This window comes from Hirundo rustica, chromosome 20 (assembly GCF_015227805.2).
Source record: "Hirundo rustica isolate bHirRus1 chromosome 20, bHirRus1.pri.v3, whole genome shotgun sequence".
Lineage (NCBI taxonomy): Eukaryota > Metazoa > Chordata > Aves > Passeriformes > Hirundinidae > Hirundo > Hirundo rustica.
The window spans coordinates 5,120,422-5,143,513 of NC_053469.1; the positions used below are offsets into that span (position 1 = coordinate 5,120,422).

General features: G+C 48.1%; 3 protein-coding genes across 4 annotated transcripts; 2 read left to right on the plus strand and 1 right to left on the minus strand.

Moving 5' to 3' along the window:
* The first annotated feature begins 50 nt into the window (after nt 1-50).
* C20H9orf78 (chromosome 20 C9orf78 homolog) lies at nt 51-5,002 on the plus strand. The gene is made up of 9 exons (XM_040083226.2): nt 51-680; nt 1,357-1,416; nt 1,674-1,725; nt 1,923-1,993; nt 2,223-2,300; nt 2,734-2,931; nt 3,398-3,534; nt 4,195-4,293; nt 4,676-5,002. Exons 1-9 carry the CDS (start codon nt 598-600, stop codon nt 4,765-4,767), a joined length of 870 nt encoding a protein of 289 aa, XP_039939160.1. The 5' UTR covers nt 51-597; the 3' UTR covers nt 4,768-5,002.
* Nucleotides 5,003-5,986: 984 nt separating this feature from the next.
* Nucleotides 5,987-10,773, plus strand: LOC120761670 (torsin-1A-like). The gene is made up of 5 exons (XM_040083182.2): nt 5,987-6,212; nt 6,427-6,692; nt 8,309-8,484; nt 8,594-8,721; nt 9,401-10,773. The coding sequence occupies exons 1-5, from the start codon at nt 6,002-6,004 to the stop codon at nt 9,649-9,651; spliced, it is 1,032 nt and encodes a 343-aa protein (XP_039939116.1). The 5' UTR covers nt 5,987-6,001; the 3' UTR covers nt 9,652-10,773.
* Nucleotides 10,774-12,335: 1,562 nt separating this feature from the next.
* On the minus strand, nt 12,336-18,603 carry LOC120761669 (torsin-1B-like). Of its 2 annotated transcripts, none has more exons than XM_040083180.2 (5): nt 18,326-18,603; nt 16,722-16,987; nt 15,645-15,820; nt 14,572-14,699; nt 12,336-14,418 (listed from the first exon to the last, which is right to left on the minus strand). In XM_040083180.2, the coding sequence occupies exons 1-5, from the start codon at nt 18,510-18,512 to the stop codon at nt 14,141-14,143; spliced, it is 1,035 nt and encodes a 344-aa protein (XP_039939114.1). In that variant the 5' UTR covers nt 18,513-18,603; the 3' UTR covers nt 12,336-14,140. The 2 variants fall into 2 exon arrangements, with proteins under 2 accessions (XP_039939114.1, XP_039939115.1); XM_040083181.2 differs by lacking the exon at nt 18,326-18,603 and adding an exon at nt 17,103-17,294.
* Nucleotides 18,604-23,092: the final 4,489 nt, after the last annotated feature.

Here is a 23,092-nt window from a genome sequence, read left to right on the forward strand (position 1 = left end):
GCGGGGCGGGGAGGGACCGAGCGGAGGAGGCGGTGGTGGCGCTGACCCCGCGGGGTCCCGGCACCGAGAGCTCCCCGAGCAGTCAGGGCTCAGCCCCCAGGGCGGGTGCTGGAGGGGTGAACCCCGGCTCGTTCGGTCGGGCACACAACGGTGCGGCTCGGTGCCTCTGTCAGCGGGGAGCAGCCGGTGAATGAGCCGCGTCCCCCTCCGAGGGCTGGGCTGTAAACCCGGGTGTGGGACCGACGCTCCCCACGGCGCCCTCTCTCCACGCCGTCCCTGACAGGCACCGGCCACCGGCGGAGGCTGCGCTGCCGGGATTGCCGAGAAACGGAACGACCCTCGTGACTTAGACGAGGTCTTCTCAGAAAAGGCAGTGCATGGCCGGGGCGGGCACGAGGGCTCCCAGCCCCGTGCGGGAGGGCACGGAGCGCTCCCGGCCCCGCTCGCCGGGACGGCGGCTCTCGCCCGGCCGGAGAGCGGGCAGAGGGGCGGGGTGGCCCGGCTTCGTCGCGGGCTTGTGGCGTCATCGCCGCACGCCGCAGCCGCGGGAGGGAAGCGGCGGTGTGGCGGCCGTGGCGCGGCGCAGCAGCCGCGGCGATGCCGGGCCAGAAGTCCTTCCGCCGGCGCAGGGAGGACGAGGAGGAGGAGGAGGAGGACGAGCAGCTCGCCGAGGAGGTCAGGTGGGTCGGGCGCCGGCGGGAGCCCGGCCGGGCTCAGCGGGAAGCCCGACCGCGCCCGGTCCTGCGGCGGTCGGGACGGGACGGAACGGAACGGGACCCCGGGTGTGCTTTAGTCCAGCAGGGCAGTTTTCGGGTCTCACGACATTGTGTCGTGTCATGTCGTCGCGCACGGCCCTGCTGTGAGCGGTGACGTCACGGCATGGTGCCGTATTGAACCACTGCGTTGTGGCGTGACGTCACAGCTCGCGTCACAGCGTTACGTGAGCCCAGAAGTTACGGATTCCTCTCAGTTTAGGGAGAAACACTTGAGATTTCAGTTCGCCGTCAACTTTCTTCAGAGTCACTCATGGCTGAATGTATTTTGGCTTGTCCTTCCCAAATTGGTTTGTTCAAGCCTTTCAGTGTTTGGTGCTGCCTTCCTCAGCTGAGGGAAGGCGTCAGAAAGGAACAAATCCAGCAAGTGTCTTGTTTTTAGTTTTTTTCTGATTGCTCAGATGCGTGGGATTGCTTAAATAAATAGCAAATACCTATTTAACGTGAAACCTGAAAAGTGGATGTGATACACAGAGGTTTAGGGCAAAGTTGAATAGAAAATTCTGTGTTAACTGCAGAAAAGAAAATGATTTAATTAAAACCAAAGCCTCAAGTACTAAGTCAAATGTATTTTTTTCTTTAGGTTAAAACTTGAGGAAGCCAAAGAAGTTCAGAGCCTCAGAAAGCGGCCCAATGGGGTGAGGTAAGGGACGTGGCACTGGGGAGGGGAAATTGTGTTTTGTCCAGGGGTGCAATGTGACAGACAGTTTCTCTCTTGTCATCTGCCTCCTTCCAGTACAAACTGTTATGTCAGACACTGCCAAAACTGTGTTCCTGACAGAGGAGTTTCTATGTTAAAGCCTGAGGATGGAAAAGACTTAGAGAAGGATAAAGCAATGCAGTATTGTTGGTACTGTGTTTCCTTCTGCTGAATTTTATCTTCTTTCTTTGCCTGACCAGTGCTGTAGCTCTGCTGGTGGGAGAGAAGTTGCAAGAAGAAGCCACACTTGTGGTAAGTGCTGGACAATTCCATCACCTCGGGGCTCAGATGTGATGGTGTGAGAACACTGACTGTGGGAGTCCAGCCTGGGGCAGGACTGGTGTCACAGCTCAATTCCTAAATGTTTCCTGTGGTTTCGTCCAGATTTTGAAGACGAGCATTAAGCCAGAGGGAAGCTTCATGGATTTTTGTTATTTCTTGTTTTACAGGATGACCCATTTAAGATAAAATCTGGGGGAATGGTGGACATGAAGAAGCTGAAAGAAAGAGGCAAGGACAGGTAAGTGCATGTGAGCTCTGAAAATCTCTCCCTGGACTAGTATTTAATGACAACTGGTAATTAATTAACCAGAGGTTGTGTCACTTTGAAGAGTTTCATATAATGCTGTCTGGCCAGTTACTTTTGCTCTAACTTGTTAAATTACTTTTAAAAAACCCACCTCTCCCCAAAAAAACAAACAGCCTACAACAACAACAACAAAAGTGTAAACATTGTGGTTTCCACCTAGGATTAATGAAGAGGAAGATCTGAATTTGGGAACTTCCTTCTCAGCAGAAACCAACCGGCGGGATGAAGATGCTGACATGTGAGTCGTGCTGTGTTGTGTCTCTGGTGTTGAATCAGGCTGAGTGGCCCCTCACTGTTTATTTTTTTATGTCATGGATTCTGAGCAGCTCAGGACATCTTCCCAGTTCTCACTGAAAGTTTCCCTTGCCCTTTCACTTCCCGCCTGCCGCAATTGAGAAGGCTTTTTCGTGGACAAAGCTAGGAGGTGCCAACCAGCCAGCTTGGCACTAAATCCCAGTGGGAGCCTTCCCTGCTGGCTGTTAAAGACCTTGGAGGATCTGATTGTTTCTTGGATAATGAATTCTTGTTATTAATATTATCTGAGTGCTTTTGGAGAGGTGATTCTTTCCTCTCCCAGCTGTCAGGGCAGGGATGCAGCTGTGTTCCAGCAGTGCTGGAACAGAGTACAGGGACAGAATTAAATACCCTGTCCCTTGTGTGCGGCTATTTAGGATGAAGTACATTGAGACTGAGCTGAAGAAGAGGAAGGGAATTGTGGAGAATGAGGAGCAGAAAGTGAAGCTTAAGAATGCTGAGGACTCCCTGTACGAGCTGCCAGAGAACATCCGTGTCTCCTCTGCCAAGAAGACTGAGGAGATGTTGTCCAACCAGATGCTGAGCGGCATTCCTGAAGTGGACCTGGGAATCGAGTATGTGTTTCACGGCTCTGTGGGTGCTGGCCAGGATTGACAGGATGAGCATTTGTTGGCTGGCAGAGCAGCACTATGCCTGGATTGCACATCCCCAGTTTGGGATGGGGTGGGATTGAGCCTTGTTCTGGATTGGTGTGGTAATTAGCACAGCACGTCCTACACAGCCGCAGGGCTCAGTGCAGCTCCATCCTGTGACTTCTGGGAAAAGGCTCTTGTGTGACCTGACCCCAGCAGCTTTCTGCAGGACCCCTTTGTGTCCTGCACTGAAGTGATGCACAAAGATAGGAGCTTCCTTTTTACCTTTGGAACAATGTGTCTGTTTCTATAGCACTGCCTCCACTCTCAAAAACTGCCTCAGATACCACAGCAGTGCTATTACTGACCTCCAAATCCTCCATCCACTTCTGTGCCTGCTACCCTTTCTAACTATGACTGAGTATTTTTATTTTTTTTTTTCTTCTAGTGCAAAAATCAAAAACATCATCTCAACTGAAGAGGCCAAGGCCAAGCTGCTGGCAGAGCAGCAGAACAAAAAGAAAGACAGTGAAACTTCCTTTGTTCCCACCAACATGGCTGTTAATTATGTCCAGCACAACAGATGTAAGTCCTGAGTGTCTCTCCTGACCCAGTTGGGACAGAGGAGTTAGTCCATGTATCAGCACGTCTGATTGCTTTTCCTGGGATGCTCAGATAGATCTTATCTGGCCTAGTCTTTTTCTCCTGCCCATCAGTAAGGAGAGGGATGTATTTCTCATGGCTGGGCTTTCTGAACTCCCAGCTAACACTGCCTCATAAATGTCAAGATGTTTTCTTTAAGTTGTGCCTTTAAGCGTGCTGGAAATGATGGTGTATGATGGAAAGACTCCAGTTTGTAGGCTGCCAGAGCAGACAGGTGGCCAAGCAAACACAGACCTTACTGGACAGGAGACAGGAATTCATTTCTGTGTGATCCTCTGATGCTGCAGACATCTAAAGGAAAGGCAGCCTTCTGCTGTGTCCTTCCATGCTTACAGGGGTGATGGGAATCAGGTTGGTGTGTTCTGATAGAAGTGAAGCGTGTTTGGGTCACTTGAAATTGTTGAAATTTGCTCTGCCCCATCTTGCCTGATTAGCTGTAGAAACCAATTCCAAGAAGGAACTGGTTCTGAACTTCTGTTGTTTCTGGTAAAGAACACTTATAACAAAGGCCATAGAAATTTATTCATCTGGCTGAGAGTGCTCCAGTTGAATATTCCTTATCTGATGTTTTCCTTCTTGCAGTTTATCACGAGGAGCTGAATGCACCAGTGCGAAGGAACAAGGAGGAGCCAAAGCCCCGTCCACTGAGAGTGGGGGACACAGAGAGGCCAGAACCTGAGCGTAAGTTCCAAATCTGAACGGTTGTAAGGAGACACTGAAACTCTTCAGGGGTCTTGTGCAGAGGAACCATCTGGCTCTCCTTCCCTCCTCTTCTCTGAGTGCCTGGGGTAGCAGGAGTGGAGCAGTCCAAGAGAGCCGGCTGTTGCACCACTAGATCACACCAGAAACTCTGGATGATGTCTGTAGAGATGCTCAGGGACGGAGTGCTGAGGATGAAGGGTGAAGTGTTGCCAAAGTTTTCTGATGAGGGTTTGGTGGAATAGCAAAGGGTGTAAGGCAATAACCTCACGTAGTGGGGGCTGTCTAAGGGAGGTGGCAGAACTCAGGAAATGTCTCCTGTGAAAGGACAGGGATATAAAATTTCCTTCTTTTTCTTTTGAAGGGTCTCCTCCAAATCGCAAACGTCCCCTCAATGAAAAAGCCACAGATGATTATCATTATGAAAAGTTCAAGAAGATGAACAGGCGATACTGATCAATGTGGACTGCAGCCTTTGGAGTTGTTAGTATTTTCCATCAGTAAAGGATTTTATGTCAGTGACCTGTGATGGATGTTGGGAAGAGTCACTACCTTCAGATGCTGATGTTACCTACGAAGCTTTTCCTGTGTGATCTTGTAGTGAATCAGTTTGCAGGTGATTGTCAATGCTTTGGTTGGTGTAACTTTGTATATAAATATGTTCTTATAAATGAAGTTTTGTAATGGAAAATGAGCTTTCATGGTTGGTATTTTTTAGTGAGAAAACAAATCGGCTTTTATAGATTTTTCTTTTCACCATTTAATACTAAAAAAAGATTCTTTAAAAGCAGCAATGCTCTTTACTTCATAAATGTGAAGCTCTTGGGAGCTTGTCTTCTTGTCCACATGTCTTCTCCAGAAGTGCAGTGTGGGTACTTGTAGTGAAGACTTGTAACTTGAAAATAGTAAAAGTGTTTTTAAGTGAACATAGCATTTTTTTCTTCTGGAACTCACGCTAATGGGTTTTTCCTGGTTTGTGGTTTTTGGTGCTGCCAATGACCAGGTTGTCCCATCGCTCAGCAGTGACAGCTCCAGGGTGGGGAGGGGCAACCTCAGATTTCAGTTTTTCTCAGAAAAGGGAAAGAATTTCTGTGCCAGGCCAGGGGCGAGTTTGCCCCTGAGCTTGCGCCCTGTGCAGGTCAGTGGAAGATCCCTTGAACAGATGGCCTTAAGATGACACTGGGGAGATTTAGATTAGATATAAGAAACGAAATTTTTCACTGTTTGGGTGATCAGGCTTTGGAATAGGCTACCCAGGGAGGTTGGGGGAGCACCATTCCTGGAGGTGTTAAAGAGGCGCCAGGATGTGGCACTGGGTGGTGTGTGTTATGTGGTTTAGGGGTTACAGTGACAGTGCTGGACGGACGGTTGGACATGATGATGTTACAGGTCTCTTCTAACCATGATGATTCTTTGATTCCTCTATTCTAACACCCGGCGACGCGGCCACAGAATGTACCATTGAATAACTGCACTGCTCTAAGCTGTCCTCCGCTCCCGACGGCGGCGGCTGCCGCACCAAACATGGCGGCGGCTCCTCAGCCCCTCAGCGCTGGCCCCGCCCGTTCCCGCCCAAACATGGCGGCCGCCCCTCGGCGCCGGCCCCGCCTCTCCCCGCGCCCGCGATGGCGGCGGCGGAAGCGGCGCGGAGGGGCGGAAGCGGCGGGCGGGCGGCTGGGCCGGGCGGGCGATGAAGCTGCGGCGGGGCGCGCTGCGGGCGGCCCTGGCGTTGGTGCTGCTGCCGCTCCTAACGCCGGCCGGCGCCGTGGAGCCCATCAGCTTGGGACTCGCCATCGCGGGCGCCGCTGCCTCGGCCCTCACCGGCATCATCTCCTACCCGCGGCTCTACTGCTACTTCAGGGAGTGCTGCCTCCACCGGCACGACAGGCGCGCCGCCGCCGGTGCGGGACCGGGATGGGCTGAGGGGAGGTGGCGGGAGGGCGCCGGGGCAGCGGCGGCGCCGGGAGCCGGGCAGAGCCCGCGGGGCCTTCCCGTGGGCCGCCGCTCCAGCCCGGCCCTTTGGCCCCTGCCCGGGGCCGGCGGCCGCCACCGCGGGCGGGGTGAGCCCGCGCCCGGCCCGCTCCCCGCCGCTGACAGTCTGGTCTCTCCATGCAGCTCTGCAGGAGGATTTGGACAAGAAGCTGTTCGGACAGCACTTGGTGAGCAAGGTGGTTGTAAAAGCCGTGAGGGGCTTCTTGAACAACACCAACGCCAAAAAGCCTCTCGCGCTCTCCTTGCACGGGTGGACTGGAACAGGCAAAAACTTTGTCAGTAAGATCGTCGCCGAAAGCATTTATAAAAAAGGTCTGCAGAGTAAATATGTCCATCAGTTCGTGGCAACTTTACACTTCCCTCACGCTCACAGCATCAACCTCTACAAGGTAAGAATCAGCTGCAGTTAGTTATAAACGCCATGGCGTGATCAGTACATCAGACCTAGATTGTTAGTTTATGCAGTAAGATGCATGCTATGCCAGTCGGGGGATCTTCTGTACAGAACTGTGTAGATCCTAACATCCATCAGGATTGGTTTTCCCATGAATGTGAAGTTTTTTGTGTGTGTTTTGAGCCTCTCTTTAGGGAAGAGTGATACGGTTTAATTTTTGTTCTGCACATTGCTTAGAGATGGGACTGTCTTAAGGATAAGCGCGATTCCTGGTAAGGTGATGTGTTGGTGGGCACTGCAAAAACCAAATAGTTCGTGGCTCTGGGAAACAACCCAGTGACCTCCAGGTTTGCCAGGCACCATGGCACGCTCGCACTGGCATCATTGTCCATTCTACTGCACACTGAGCAGGTTATTTAGATTTCTGTGGATCCATTTCCAAGCTGTAAACCAAAATCACAAAATACTCTGCTGTCAGAAAGGTACAGGTAGATGTATTTGGAATTGTGTCATTCTGTAGGCAGGGAGACACCATGGAGCAGTAGCTCAGATGTGTTTAATGGGTTTTTTTTTTTGTTCTAACTTTGTTCACTGCACAGTTTGAATGAGTGCCATTGTCTTGTAGTACTGCGTGTTGATATTCAGTTTGTATGTGTTAAAAATGGAAACAGAAGGCTCTACAAACCTGATTTCTAAATGGAGGAAATAGACATTTCCTCTTTTACAACTTATTTTCCCCCTTCTTTTAACTGAGCCATTTTGAAATAAAATGATGCTTTTCTGCATTTGTTTTGAGGTGAATGAATACACTTGGGAAATCTGCTGCCCAAGGCAGTAGGAGAAAGTAGTGCTGCTTGTCCCAAATACACCTGCAGGGGCTGAGTAGAATAAATAAAACAGTGATGAATCACTGAAAATAGTCAGAACAGTTATTTCCCATTCATCTACCAGCACATCAACCCTTTTCCCCCCATATAATGCATTATTGATCTTCAGTGTAATACTCAAGATGAAAATGCAATGCTTAGTGAGAGATTCTTTCAATGTAATAAAGCATTTGCCTTTCCGGACAACAGTGTTTTAAGAAGGACTTGTAATTGTCTTAATTTAACTTCTGATTGATTAAAACACAGGGAGTTAAATTTTGTTTCTGCTTCTGCCATTGACTGCAGGTGCAATTTCTCACTGCTGCTGCCAGGTAGCAAATTTAATATTGTTTATATTAAGGTTGTTGAGACCAAAGTGCTGCCAAAAGTCATCATCTGCCTTGTCAGAGCTTGGCTTTGTGTAGCTGTTCCTTGGTGAGACCCATTTTTTGTCCTACTGTGCACTTTCATTTTTGCTTTTTGTAGGAATAGCTAGGAGAATTTCTGCTTCTCCCATCTTGTCTCTTGGTATCTTAAAATTTTTCAGAACCAGCATGAGATTTTGTTGAGGCTTCATTTACGGCTTGTAAGCATGTTTTAGTCAAGAAGCCAAAGCTATTAAAATGACTACACTGAAACAACTCCTTCAGGACAAGGTTCCATAAACAGAAAGTGCAATTTTTTATTTTTTTTCTGTCTTTTCAACAAAAACTCTTTCAGCATCTTTCACCTTTATGCCACTCAGGACCAGTTGCAGTCATGGATTCGGGGAAATGTGAGCATCTGTCCCCGGTCACTCTTTATATTCGATGAAATGGATAAAATGCACGCAGGACTCATTGACTCAATCAAGCCCTTCCTGGACTACTATGAGCTGCTGGATGGGGTGTCCTACAGACAAGCCATCTTCATCTTCCTCAGGTAAACAGTGGCTTCTCAGGGTTGCTGTTCTGTACACTCCATGCTTTTACTTCATAACTTCATAACATTTAAAACTGCCAGCTGCAATCTCTGTTGTCTCTTTACGTAGCAATGCAGGAGCTGAAAAGATAACAGAGGTAGCACTAGATTTCTGGAGAAATGGAAGGACAAGGGAAGATATCCAGCTCACAGATATCCAAAATGCACTCTCTGTGTCTGTCTTCAACAACAAAAATAGTGAGTAAAACTGGGAATGCTTTTGAGGTGGTAAAACAAAAGGGATGGGCTGCATTTAACTGCGCTTTTACAAGCTGTGGTTTCTTCTTGAAGTGGCCTCCAGTTTTTGGCTTGTGAGGAGCAAAAATGCAGTTTTGGGGCCTGCAGTTGGCTCCCAGGATGAGTGAAGATTAAGGAGCTCAGTGTGCACCTTGGCCACCAGCCTGTTTGCTGCCTGTTGGACTGCACATTTTGGGGGAAGTGTTTCATAGGCTTCCTCACACAGGACCTCTGGTGAAAAGGGGTTTTAACATAATCATGTTCTAAATTTAGCATTGGAAGCAAACTCACTGTACTTCTTTAAAAGCTTAGATACAAGCTCCAAAAAAAGGAATAAGAAAACTGGTCTGGGAGAGTTAATAAGAGAGGGAAAATCTGTCCCTCTCTAAGTGAGAGAGGGAAAAAAGTTGCAAGGCTCAAGCACAGTCAAAATTCATTCATTCAGCCTCAAGGACCACATTTATGTGTCTGTCCAAAATTTTATGCACAAAGTAACATGAGAAGGGGCTTGTATTGACTTGTGCATTATAGTGCCCTAAAATCCCAGGTGAATCCTTAGCTGTGATCTGCCCCTTGCTCCCATTTAACCCATGGTGATGTTTAACTACAGAAATGCTAACAGACTTCTTTCCCTTCACAGGTGGATTTTGGCACAGCACCTTGATTGACAGAAACCTCATTGACTACTTTATTCCTTTCCTGCCTCTGGAATACAAACATGTGAAAATGTGTGTCAGGGTTGAGATTGACTCACGTGGCTACACGGTGGATGAAGACATTGTGAGCAGGATAGCTGACGAAATGACCTACTTTCCCAGAGAGGAGAGAATCTATTCAGATAAAGGATGTAAAACTGTGGATGCAAAGCTGGATTATTATTATGACTTCTAATGCTTTATTGCTACAACCTGCAAAGAAGCAAATTTAATTTAATCACAAAGTGGGGGACCTGAGACATTTCATTTTTAAGTCTTTTTTAAAGAAAGGAACACTATTTTTTAACTGGTGTGTAAATAAGCAGCAGTGGCTCTGCGTTTTTGTCACCAGTCACGGCTCCCGAGTGCTTCAGCCTTGTGCTGTGAAGGTAAGAAGGAACTGCTTTGGGAATTCCTGGATCTGGGAGGGCTCAAGACTCCTTGAATCATGTTTCGATCGTCGGAACCCTTTGGCACACTCTTGACAGGTATAGAAGGACTGAGACTATGACCTGAATTTAATTCCGTTTTGCTCTGATGTGGATGCTCTCTAGACAATATTGAGAATTTTAATCAAAGTTCCTGTGTCTCTGAAAGCCTTCATTGGCCCTGTGTGGGAATATGCATTAAAAATAGAACAGGTGTCTTTTTGCCTTCAACAGCTTGGGCCCAGCAAAGATAAGGGGGGATTCTGGAATTAAAAAATCCGGGCTCTTCTATCTGACGTCACACAGTGCCATTGTCTTTTTCACAATTGAGGTATAATTTAGTCTCCTGTGTGTCAAACCAAGAATATAAAACGTTTTGTGGTAAATAGTGTTTAGAGGGCAGACTTAATATTACAAGGAAGTTAGTTAAAATCGTTAAATGCCACACTCATTGTGTACTCAGTTCCTGTTTTAGGTTGGTTTTTATGTGTGAAGTTGCCCACAGCAGGCTCTCCCAGGAGTGATCTCAGGAGGGAGAGCTGTGTTCTGGGAGTGGTGAGTCAGCTTCATGGAAAGGCTGCAACGTCATGGGAAATGGGTACAGATTAAATTTTACACCATGGAAATTGAAAAGAGGTTTCTCTTCATTTATGTGTTGAATTCAGGGGTCAGCTTGCAGGAGTTTCCCTTTTTCATCTTCTCACCATGCTGTGTGCCTCTGAGGCAGGGCTGGAGGCAGATCTAAAGGCATTTGAAAAAAAAATAACCCATAAAATGTGTCCACTGAAGTTACTGTGAAAGGTGTCAGATTCATTTCTGAATGTGAGCACTGCAGAGGCTTTTTTCTTTCCAGTTGCTGTTCAAAATAAACTTTTCTCATCAGAAATGTATTTCTTAGCTACCTTCTGCTGTTCTTTGCATTCAGGGATTTGATACTAATTTTGCACAGATTTGCTCCATGTTGAGGAAGAGCACACTGCACTCCTGGCTGTTGGAGCTGTGCTTGAGTACAGGTGTCTCCCTTCTGCAGTTCAAAGGGCAGAGATAGGACATGTGACACTTTGCTGTCTGGTGAAACAAATCAAGCGTGGAGTGGAAACTGCACTTCTGGACTGTCTATACTGATTACAGCTGTGTGGTTTTTGAAGAGGCAAACTTCCTCGATGCATGTGTGCTCAGTAAGGATGAACTTGTCCTGTAGAGAGCAGTTAAAACCCTGCTGCTCCTCTCCTCCTCCCACTGTAGTACCACTGCCTGAACACTGCAGGCTCTGTTTGAAGCCACCCACGTTTTCAGTGGCAGCATCTTGGACTTTTCTCCGCAAGGGGGAAGAAAAAAGGGCCAGTAAGGCTCCAGCGGTCCACTTGCTCTGAAGATATGTGATATAAAATTGTCAATCAAATTAGTGCTTTGAACTCAGGTATTTATGTTTCTTTGACTTCCTGATTATAGCAAGTAACTGGCTAATGGGAAAAAGCAGATGATAAACTTGTAGTACGGTCTGGTACTGAGAGAATCAGTACAACCAAGCTGTCTTGTGGGTCTTCCAGAACTGTCTTAGCTCTGCTTTGTGTGCCAGTACAGCATCAATGCCAGCATTTGATATATGTTGGTAGCCAGTATTTCATTCTATTGTACCCTGAATGGCCCAGAGTAGATGGAAGGTTCCTCTGGAGAGCAGGAATGATGTGGAAGGGGTGGAGACTGTCTCTATTTAACCTTTTTTCTGTTCTGCAGACCTGGCCAGGAGCAGCTCCATCTGGGTAAAAGACACAGCTGTGCCTGAAATCACTCCCAGGTTTGATCCTTCTGATCCTGTTGTTATTCCTTCCCTCTATGGTGTCAGAGCTAAGGTCCTCACTCTTCCTTGATATGACTGTGTAACTTTGGCCATTATTCTGTTTAATAGGCCATTTAAGACTGGATCAGATAATTTAAAGGAAATTGTCATGGGGGAAGGGTCTGCTACCCAGAGAAACAGTCCATTGGCCAGGTGAGAGGAGCTGAGCAGTCCCCAAGAGTGAATTCTGTTCTTACCAGGGTCCAGGACAAGCAGCTGCTGCTTTAGTTCAGCTTTCTGCAGGGAGTGTTCTGAGATCTCACACTGTGTCCATAAAATCAGAGGCCATGGTTTAAATCCAGGGAAGGAGGAAGTGCTGCTGTCCTGCCAGCCAAAGACATCCCAGGGAGGGACAAGCAGCTGAGCTGTCCCAGGAGGGATAAAGTCCAAGTGAACAGCAGAGCCTGCGCTTCCCAGGCAGCTCCCTGACATTTCCTGGTGCATCCTTAGAGCACAACACGTGGTTCACAACTGACCCTTCAGTGAGGCGTGAGCTGCTGCCAACAGCTGCCCCACACTTTGAAAGGAAGTGTAACAGAAACGTGCAGTGCAGCTGGTTGCAAACTGCATAAACTAGTACTTTCCTATATCTGCAAATGATTAACCAAGAGAGAAGAAGTAACTTAGGTTTTTATTGCAACTGCAGTATGGTAGTATTTAGTGTTTTGAAATAGCACAAATATTTTCTTTTTGGAGTAAGTGAAACTGGATGCAGCATATACAACTATGAATAAATCAGTTAGAAGGCAAAACATCACACTGAAAAGTGACAGTCCAATGTCCCAAGGTTAATGGCTTACTAGTGTTTGGCTCTGGAGATTTCGTCACTGTGAACAGCTTGCCAACGTTTGACAAACACCAGTGGGGCTGTGAAAGGCAATCAACACTTTTAATTTAGAGCTTAACACGAGCGCTAAACTCTGTTGTAATTTTAATTAACATAATTGTAATGATTATAATTTAGCATCACCTCTTCAAGGAAGTTTAAGAACAAATGAGGGAATAGATGATGCAGCACAAGAACAGCCCCATCTCTTGTACTAATTTAAAACCACAGTACAATCAGCAAAGTGAAAGGCACTTCTGTCTTGCATTACAACATTCAATACACAAGTGATGGGAGACTAGGAGTTAAAGCTTGCAACAGCATTTAAAACCCAGCCTCCCCACTGGGTGAAGGTTAAATTGATCTTTCCCAGCTTCTTAACTCATCACTCACCCTTTCACACATGCATTTTTTAACATTAAAAGCTACTAGAAAACATACCTAACTACTGAGGTATAGGATTGTTACTGTTGCTTACACTTCTGCATAAAAATACACTATTAAAAATAATTTCTTCCATTCAAGTGTCTTCCAAGCAAAGTGAGAGTAGCATTATCCACACCTTGACCATTAGGAGCAGCAGGGAGGGACGACTAAAGACCTTACAGACTTCAGGCCCAGGAGCCCACACAGATTAACCTGACAAAGTGCAACAGTCAAATTCTCATGAGAGATTTTTCTGCTTTAGAACAGAAGACTGGCCTAGTATGTTGTTACAGATCTCTCAGATGGGTCCCTCAGTACAGGAAGACCTGGAGTCACAATTTACTTAGTCCCTTTAAAGAACACTTGTAACAATTTATTTTTCCCCAAAGAAACATGGGGCAAGCTCTTACTTCCTCTTCCCCTGCTCTCTGTTATTTAGTAACAAACAGATTTAAGGAGCTCATACTGACTTCCCCTATTACTGCACTAGGAGATGTAGGATGATGCCCACCTGAAGCACAGGAAGATTTCTACCACATCATCCTCTTACTGCAATGCACCAAGGAGTTCATCCTTGCAGATAAGATCATAGTTCAGAATACAGCACACATCCCTCCATTTCACTATGAACAGGACCATGTACATGGAAGGGAGTATGACTATCTGGAAAAATTCCTCTGTTTCCCTTTGTTCCAATCTAGTTTATGTGGAAAACTAAAGAGGAATTAAATACTTAATAATCCCAGCACTCTGGAAGACTAAAGCAGGAGAGGCTGTATCCAGTGCTGTGTCACACTAGAAACTCTCTACAGATTAAAAGAAAACTAAAGGGGGCAAGACTGGAATACCAAGCAGTTCAGAGATGAACAGCGCTTAAAAGCCAGGCTGGATGGGACTATGAATGACCTGATTCAGTGGAAAGTGTCCCTGCCCATGGCAGAGGATGGCAGTAGATGATCTCCAAGTCCCAATTCTATATTAAGTTTAAAAACCCCAAAAAACTAAAAAGAAAACCAAAACCCCCAAAACCAATCACACAAGCTACAAAGCCCACACAGCTCACTCTGGTATTTTCACCATACTCCCTGCAACAGTAAAAAAGTGTAAGTGCAAATACACAGATTTCCAAAAGCTCTGAAAGTGCTTTGGAGACTCAAAGTAGAAATCAACCCCTGGCTTTCATCTCTCTCATCACAAGATCTTCGTGAATATCCAACTTGGCCTGTACAGTCTTGCAGCCTTTATCAGAGTAGATCTTCTGCTCCTTGGGGAAGTAAGTCATCTCATCAGCCACTGCCTGAACAATCTTCTCATCCACAGCATAGCCACGGGCTCTCATTTCAGCCCTGACACACATCTTCACGTGCCTTTGCTCCAGGGGCAGGAAAGGGACAAAGTAGTCAATGAGGTTCCTGTCAATGATGCTGCTGTGCCACAGCCCACCTGGATAAATTGGAGGGGGAGAAAAATCATAAAAAGGAGTTTGTAAACTTGATCCTGCATATGACAGGATCCACACGCCAGGCTGAGTTCACAGAGCAGTTTGTCTCAGCCACTGAGGAATGAATTTCCCATTTTAGGGGCAAAGCGACTTACTATTCTTGTTGTTGAAGACTCCTACAGAGAGCAAGGGCTCCAGGTCTTTCAACTGAATATCTTCCCTGCGCTTTCCACTTGACCAGAAGTCAAAAGCTGCTTTGTTAATTAAATCACCACCTGCATTGCTGATCATAAAAGAAAAATGTACAGTGGTGAAATACAGACACAACTGAACCAGAGTTTCTTTTGCAGCCAGTTACACATATTGCTAATCTCCTTGATATCAAACAAATAATCAAAAACAGTCCTGTAAGCCAAAATTTAGGGAAAGTCTCCAGTCTTTAAGTAGCCATCAGTGTGTGGTGGGTTGGCCCCAGCCAGCAGCGAAGCACCTACACAACCACCTGTTTACTCCCTCCTGCCTCAGTGGGATGGAAGCAGAAAATAGGAAGAACAAAAGTCTCAAGACTTCTGGGTCAAGATAAAGATAGTTTAATAGGAGGAGCAAATAGAGGAGGAAAAAAAAACCCGAGAAGGACTAAAGAAATCACTCACCAACCCCACAGACCAATGCCCAGGGAAATGCTGAATAACCAACATCTTAAAGCTGAAACTTTCTTCTCCACCCCTGTTTTTATTGCTGAGCATGGCCTGCCACAGTATTAAATATCTTCCTGGGCAGTTCAGGTCAGCTGTGCCAGCTGTGTCCCCTCCAGCCTACTGTGGGAAAAGCCTTGAAGCTTTGCAAACATCATCCAGAAACAGGCAAAACATTGGTGTGTTATCAACACTCTCATAGCCACAAATCCAAAACAGCACCAAAACAGCTGCTCTGAAGATATTTAATTCCATGCCAGCAAGGTCCAGTACTTGGTGCACCCATCCCAAAATGTGAACTCTTATGTCCTGTGCTCTGGGCCAGTTTCATGAGCTCAGCATGCTGCAGTGGCCATGCACAGCATCAGACCTGCTCTACTAAAGCCACAGGCACGAGCTCAGAGTGCTCCCCACTGCCTTTGCACAGAGCTTTTTTATTTTTGCTGTTCTTTGAATGAGGTCCCCAAGAAACATCATTATCATCATAAATAAATATTCAGTATCTCAGAGTGACAGAAATTGGTGCCACAGACCTGAGGAAGATGAAGATGGCTTTCCTGTAAGAAACTCCATCAACCTCCTCGTAATAGTCTAAGAAGGGCTTGATGGCATCAATGACACCTGGATGCATTTTGTCCATCTCATCAAAAATGAAGACAGAGGAGGGACAGGCACTGACATTGCCTCGAATCCAGTTCTGCAACTGTTCCTGGAATAAGAGGTTGAAAGCCACTGAAAAACAAGGTCTTTACTGGATGTACTGCAAGATTCTTCTATGTGACAGATTCTGGGGACACACTGTCAAATCTCAGTATCCCGCACTCACTGGCGGAATAAACCAAGGAAATGGAATCACCCAACATAGGCAGACCAATGTCCAGAGCTAGAGCAGCAATCACCTTGGAAACCAATGCCTCCCCATTTTTTCCTCCTTCAACCCCTGTTTTCTATGGCTGAGCATGACAGCATGTGGTATGGAATATCCTTCTGGCCAGCGAGGGTCAGCTGTCCAGGCTGTGCCCCCTCCTCATCTCTTGTCCTTCCCAGCCTGCTCAATATGAGTGGGAAAAACTAGCAAGCTTTGAAGCTGTGCAAGCACTATTGTAACACCCAAAATATCACTTGTTCTCAACATTATCAACACTGTTTCAGCCATAAGTGCAAAACATGGCCCCGCGGGGACTGTGGAGAAGGTTCCTTCCATCCCGGACAGCCAGGATAATGAAGCTGGAACAAGCTTCTTGCAGGGAGCACGGGAATCAGCAGATGGCATCGGTGAGAGGGTAGCGCTAGGAAATGGAAACTATCTCGGTTTTGATTTCACGGCTCCTCAGCATCAACTTTGCAACACCCAGCTGCACGCCTCCAGCTGTCAGGAATACGAATCAGAATATTCTGAGTTGGCAGGAACCCACAAGGATCATCGAGTCCAATTTTTAAGTGAATGGCCCATACAGGGATCGAACTCACAACCTTGGCATTTATCAGCATCATGCTCCGATCAGCTGAGCTCATCCCAGCGGGAACGTGCGGGAGATGTTCAGGACAGCGCCCAGCAGGGGTTTAGGGACCGACTGGGGGTAACCGGGCCACCTCCTGCCCCTCCTCACCTTGTAGAGCTTGACCTGGTCGTGATGGGGGAAGTGCAGGGTGGCCAGGAAGAGATGGACGAACTTGCTGCGCAGCCCGGCGGGGTGGACCTGCTCCGCCAGGATCTGGCTGAGGAAGTTCTTGCCGGTGCCGGCCCAGCCGTGCAGCGACAGCATCAGCGGCTTCTTGGGGCTGGGGTTGTTGCTGAAGCCCAGCACCGCCTTCAGCACCACGTCCTTGGCAAGGTGCTGCCCGAAGAGCCTGTTGTCCAGCTGCGCCTTCAGCGCTGCGGGGAGAGGGACAGCTCAGCACCGCCGGTCACCGCGCACGCCCCGGGCCGCGCTGCCCAGTGACCGGCCCGAGCTCGGGGGCAGCCCGGCCGCCCCCCGCCCCCGCCGTACCGGTGGCATTGAGGCGCTGCCCGGCGCGGGGGCAGCACTCCACGTAGCTGCAGTAGAACCTGGGGTGGGACAGGTAGCCGGTGAGCGCCGAGGCCACGCCGATAGCCAGGCCCACGCTGAGCGGCTCCAGCGCCGCCAGCCCCGGCAGCAGCACCCACAGCAGCGGCACCGACCGCGCCATGGCCGCCCCGAGCGCGCGCGCCGCGCCCACCGCGCCTGCGCGCCCGCGCGTTCCCGCCCCATGAGGGGGGTTGCCGCCGCCGCCGCCGCCGCCATCTTTGTGCCGGGCAAAGCGACGGGCAGGGCGGAGAGCTCGAATCCCGGGAAAGGGGAGGATGGGAAGCGCCGCGGCCAGTCACCTGCTTACCAAACCCGCCGGGGAAATTAAATCCCCCAACACCGGCTTTTTAGTGTCAGCGAGGAAGGCGTTGCTTTATTCTGGCCAGGTCCACCAAATTGCAGCCTCCACAGAGACAGTTTTTTCAGGCATTTATGCCTTTTTAACAAGCAAAGAAATTATTACCCATCGGTTCTAAATGACAATTTTCTTTCATTAGTTACTATTCTACCCTCTATTGGTTATTGATGTCTCGCTTTTTACGCTAATTAGTCCATGATTTTAGTATCTTTTTAGTATTCTTTTGCTCTGGTAGGGACTTCGCAATGCAGTATCTGAGTCTTTACTTGTCGCCTACAAAATGGTTTCTACAAAATCTCCTTGTGGTCCATAATTTCTACATTCTAAGTGTTCAACCTCAGCAATACATATTTCTATCACAGGCTTTGTTCATTGAGGCATATTACATTAATCTATCAAAATGTAAAGTTTCAGTAATTTTCCCAAGCTGCGTTCCCTGCCTGTTGATTCGTGACCTTGGCACCACCAGGAAGAGCCTGATCCACCTTCTTGGTACCCCTGCTTTAGCTATTTATACACATTGATGAGGTCTATCCAGGGCATTTGCCACCCTGATGGTGCCATAATCCTACACAGCCCATTTCTGCCAGTATAAACCAAGAAATCAGCAAGGAAAACGCTCCGGTACTGCTCAGAGAAGCAGGGTACACAACTTCTTGTGGGACAAGGAATATTAGGTCAGCGCAGCCTCTGCCTCGTCGATCCGCTGTGAGTGGTAACCCGTATCTTCCACAGCCCCACCGAAGGAAGCTCTCACCGCCCTGGGAAGGAACACCAGCTTTGGCCCCGCATGCCCTTGCCTTACCTCTGAAGCTCACAGTGCCATTCTTTTTGCAGCACTCCTGGAAGCGGCACTTGAGCCAGGAGTCGGAGGAGAAGAGGTGCCAAGCCATGACAGCGCTTCCCGCCACGATTGAAGCGCTGAGAGGGTCAAAAGCCGGCGTCAGAGTGGGCGCAAGAACAAGGATTACAGCAGCCTTCAGGAACTTCATGGTGCGAGCTGACTGCCAGCCTGGCTCAGCAGGAAAAGAAACCAAAACAGAAACTGCAGAAAAACTTCCTGGAGCGTGGAGCCTGGGACTGCTGAAGGGGCTGGAAGCCAACTCTGCTGTAAGCTGGAGGTGTTAATGAGTTAACAGACTTATCACGCTGCTCCAGGAGAGCTGGAAGTGTGAACAGAGCATTGCATAGGCGGAGTGAGAGTTTCACTAGAACAATCCCAGCTCTGATGGGAGGAGGACTGTAACCTCTCAGCATCTTAACCAAGGTGCTAATTGGGTTGGTGATTAACGGAGAATACAGAGATGCTTGTTTTGGGCCCTAATTGCGAGTGGTTGTGCACGCAACATTACACAGCCCGAGGATTTCCGTAGCACTGCCTGCAATTCGCAGCACTGAAGGTGCCAGAAAGTTGCTGTAATAAAATCGAGTCCTCAGAGCAGATTTTTTTGTCCTGACAACTTCACTATCCCCCCACCACCACCAAAAAAAAAAAAAAAAAAAAAAAAAAAAAGGCGTTTGCAAAGGACAGACAGTGGAAAAGGGTTTGTTTTCTCCGCAGACACTTCTTTTATTCATTAAAAACAATGTGAAACACACTTTTCAGTAATTCCCATTTTATTTTTGAAATCTCATTGGAAAAACACTGAGCAGCGTTGTTCAGTGTTCAAAATACCTGCTCAAGGGTCTGATGACTGTCTTGGCAAGAGCGCCCAGTGCTGCCGACTGCCGAGCAGCCGGGATGTGCCACTGTTCCCTGTTTGAGAGATTCCAGGCTGCCATCGAGCCTGGAGGTGGGCACAGCTTAGGCTCTTGGTTCCTCATTCCGTGGATGAAGTAGGTTTCATTCCTGGGTTTGCCCAGGTGTCCTCCAAGCCCCGGGATGGGCTGGCAAGCACCGAAGGAGCTGCGTTTTCCAGGGCTTTCCAGCTGCTACCCCCTCTTGGACACCCAGAGACTGCAGAGAGTCCAGAGGAAGGAACTGGCAGTGGGATATGCAGGATTCCATGTCGCCTGGGCTCCCTCCGAGCTCTTGTGGAGACAAATCAGTTTTATAAAGGGGTTTTAATACCGCTGAAAATGCTGGGAATTCTCCAGTCGCCTCTTTCCTCTGCATCTGTCCGTGCTGAACGCTAGATGGGGCGTCAGACACAGAGTTCGGTCCAGGATTTACATGGGAGAACAGTTTTTGCAGAGAACTGAGTCATGTTTGGGAAAAACAGGGCAGTGTGGACTCCCATCTGCAGAGCTGTGTTGTGAAACGTGATTTCTCGGGATACACAACAACACGGCCCGTGGCTGCTGAGGGATCACAGAGAGCCAGAACTATGAGAGCCATTTCAGCAAAACAGCCAAAGTCATCCTACACAGGAAGGCGGAGAGCTTGGATACAGAAATGAGGCTATTCAGCTGGGATCTGCAGATCCTCGTCTGCCCATCTGGATTAAAGTGCGAACAGGTTGCCTTGTTCACCTCTCAGGCTTCCACAGGTATTTCACCATTCCCCTGTAGAATCAGTGTGGTCCAACAAACACAGACGTGGACTGTCACCCCTGAATCTCTCTGGGATAAAGGGTAGTGCCACATTGTGTCTTGCAAAGGGAGAATCAGTTTCACTGCCGAGTCTTTTCTGACTGATGTATGAAGGGGGTGAGATGTCCTGAGCAAATTTTTCATTGTGCTCTTGCGTGTTTTCACAAGGCCTCAACAGCTTGGAAGGGACTGCATCTCCCAAAACACAGACGGGAAATGCAAAGTGATATGCTAGAAACAGCACAGAGAAGGAGAATTACCTCATCTGTGCAAAAAGAAGGGGTAGCATGAGATACATCTATAGATCTTCTCCTTTCCATGTGGGAGGGAGGTGGCATATATTTCCTATACAACAATAGGACGTATGCTGCATAACAGGTACCAGATGGGTGTTTAAATAATCTTCAGCTGCTGCATGTCATGCTGTTATCTCATTATCCGTTACAAGTTAAATGGGTTCAAGCTGGGCCTGGACATGGATGAGATGTCTAATAGTGGTGGTGAGGCTGACATTGATGGCAATTTCCTTGAACAGCAGTCTGGAAGCTCCAAGTGGAGCACAGACCCTGCAAAACACAGTTCACAGTGCAATGTTTTGTGCCTGTTGTGTTGAACATGTTGCTTTTTCACCTCAACACCCTCCTGCACCCCAGGCACAGAACTGGCATCCTGTCATGCCTTGATGTTGCCCTCCTGACCAGCACAGGGGTGGGGTGGTTGGCCAGCAGTGGGTCATCTTCAACCAGCTGCCACAAGCTGAAAGTACTGAAAATCTGTGGCAGAGGAGAACTTTGGATAGGTGTTCAGTGTGCAACAGGCGTGGGGTGTCTGTGATTTGGGATGTTGATCAGCAGTGGAAGTGGTGTGGTGAAAAGGAGACGGTATGGAAAAGGAAAGGACATTGCAGAGAGTACGGGAAGAACTACGGTAGGAATTTGGGGATCAGTGGTATGAGCTGGAGGATATAGGGGGTCTGTAGTGGGTAATTTGGGGTGCTAAAGCTGTTGTGGTAGAGGAGGCAATGGAGATGGGGCATCTGGGTGGCAAAACGAGAGATAAGGGATGCAGAGAGGGACTACTCAAGGCCAAGGGTGAGGAGAGAGAAAAGTCTCAGATGAGGTTGTTGCCTGGCTTGACCCTGCTTCCGGTGTGTTGGAATTTCCTGCCACCTGCAGTTTGATTGGTTTAGAAGTCAGCATTTTCAGGACTTTGCGCTGGCTCACTCTGTGGCAGAGAGCTCGGAGAATCTGGGATCTGGCTGGTTAGCAGGGCTCTCAAGGCAGCATCACAAGGCGGCAGAACTCCCAGCTGGCTGGTGGGCCAAGGAAAATGTCTCCAGCCAGGGGACAGGGTGCTAGGAATCAGGGCTGCAGCCCCACCTTCAGTTCACGGTGTGCAAGAGTTTTCCAGGTAAGAATTTCTGGATCAATGAATCAATGCTTTTTCCAGGAAAAAAAATAATAAAAAAAACCCCTGTATTTTTGTTGGAGGATGCATAAGGTCCTCAATATTTCCAAGTGTTTTGTGAATGAGGTTTGGAAATGTGCTGTTTTACACGAGGTGCTGGGCTGGCAAGAGGTTCTTGCTGAAGGTTTCTAACTGGAGAAGAGCTGGGAGACTCATTTTTCCCTGCATTCATTTCTACATAATCTCTCCCTGCCTTCTGACTCTGGCTCTCTAATGGCCTGAGTTTTTCTGAGAGGACTTTCCTTTATTTTTATCCCTTTTCTACCCACCCCTCCCCGCCTTCGCTGCCCTGTATGTGTGGTTTTGCTTTGTTTTCTTTCCCTGCTTTAATTTCAGCATCATCTTCCAAGTGCTGCTTATTCTAAACACAGGGATGAGGCAGAGACAGGAAAGGGCTGCCACTCTGACGTACATTGGGATCTTTGAAGAGTGGGATTGTGGTGGGCTTTATCCAAATACAGAGCCTGGCTAAGCTCTGAGGACTACACTAATGCTGTGGAAAGGCTCTGACTCATGGAATGTGTTCCTTGACCTTTCTGCAATGTGACAGAAGCAATAACACAAAAAAACCAAAATCTACATTAATGTTGAGCAGACATTGTCTAATCCTAGAAACACCCAAGGAGTCAAGAGCCTGTCATCCTTCTCTTGCAGGTAGGAAAATTGAGGTTTGCAGATGATGAAAGTCTTGTTGTTTTGTGTGTTTTTGTTTTGGATTTTTTTAACATGGTAGTTCATAGGAAAGGGTTTAACAATTCTGTTTTGTCACTGAAATATTTACTCAACAGCTTGAGCCGTGACTCAGCTTGGACAGGCTTAAAAATCCTTATCTGGAGTACGAAATCACTGAGTCCCTTGGGTCAGTGTGTGGTGCTGTGCTGTGTGAAGAAGGACAGTCCAACAGGGAAAGATATGTATGAGCTTGGGATCTGAGTGAAACAGAACATCACATACTTGTCCAGTAAATCTACCCTTGGGAAATAATTCCTTTGATCACATCTGAACCCTTGTGAAATTCTGAGGTACCAGGACAGCTGGATTTTGTTCTGGTTGCTGTCTCTGAAAAATTCCGTTGAGAGGTTCTTCTCTACAATAAGAAAAAAGTGTTTTCTGTCTGGATGCCCGATCTCAAAGCTCTTTTCCCTGAGCCTAGGCTGTGGTGAGGGAGCAGAGTCTCGCCATGCTGTCCCAGCAGGGTGAACAGGAGCTTGGATGCTGAGGCATTTCAGGCCAGAGCTTTTCCTGGTCTGCACCGGCACAGCTCCTCCCCAGAGCAGCTGGGGCTGAGCAGGGGCTGTCAGTTTTGCCCGTGCCCTTTGGCCGTGGGGAACGCTGCCAGCTCTGCAGAGAGAGAAAAATGGGATTTTTAATCTGATCCCGAGTGGTTTGCAGCAGGTGGAGCCACACAGGTCGTGTTACCTGGTAGGGATGGGAGTGAGAGGCAGGGGACGGGAAGTGTTTAAGCGGTGCTCCACTTCTGGGTGCGGGAAGTTGCGGTCTGGTCTCGCATTTCTTGCCTACCGTGGGAACTTGCTGGAAATGGAATCTTTTATAGATAAGCACAAGGTGACAA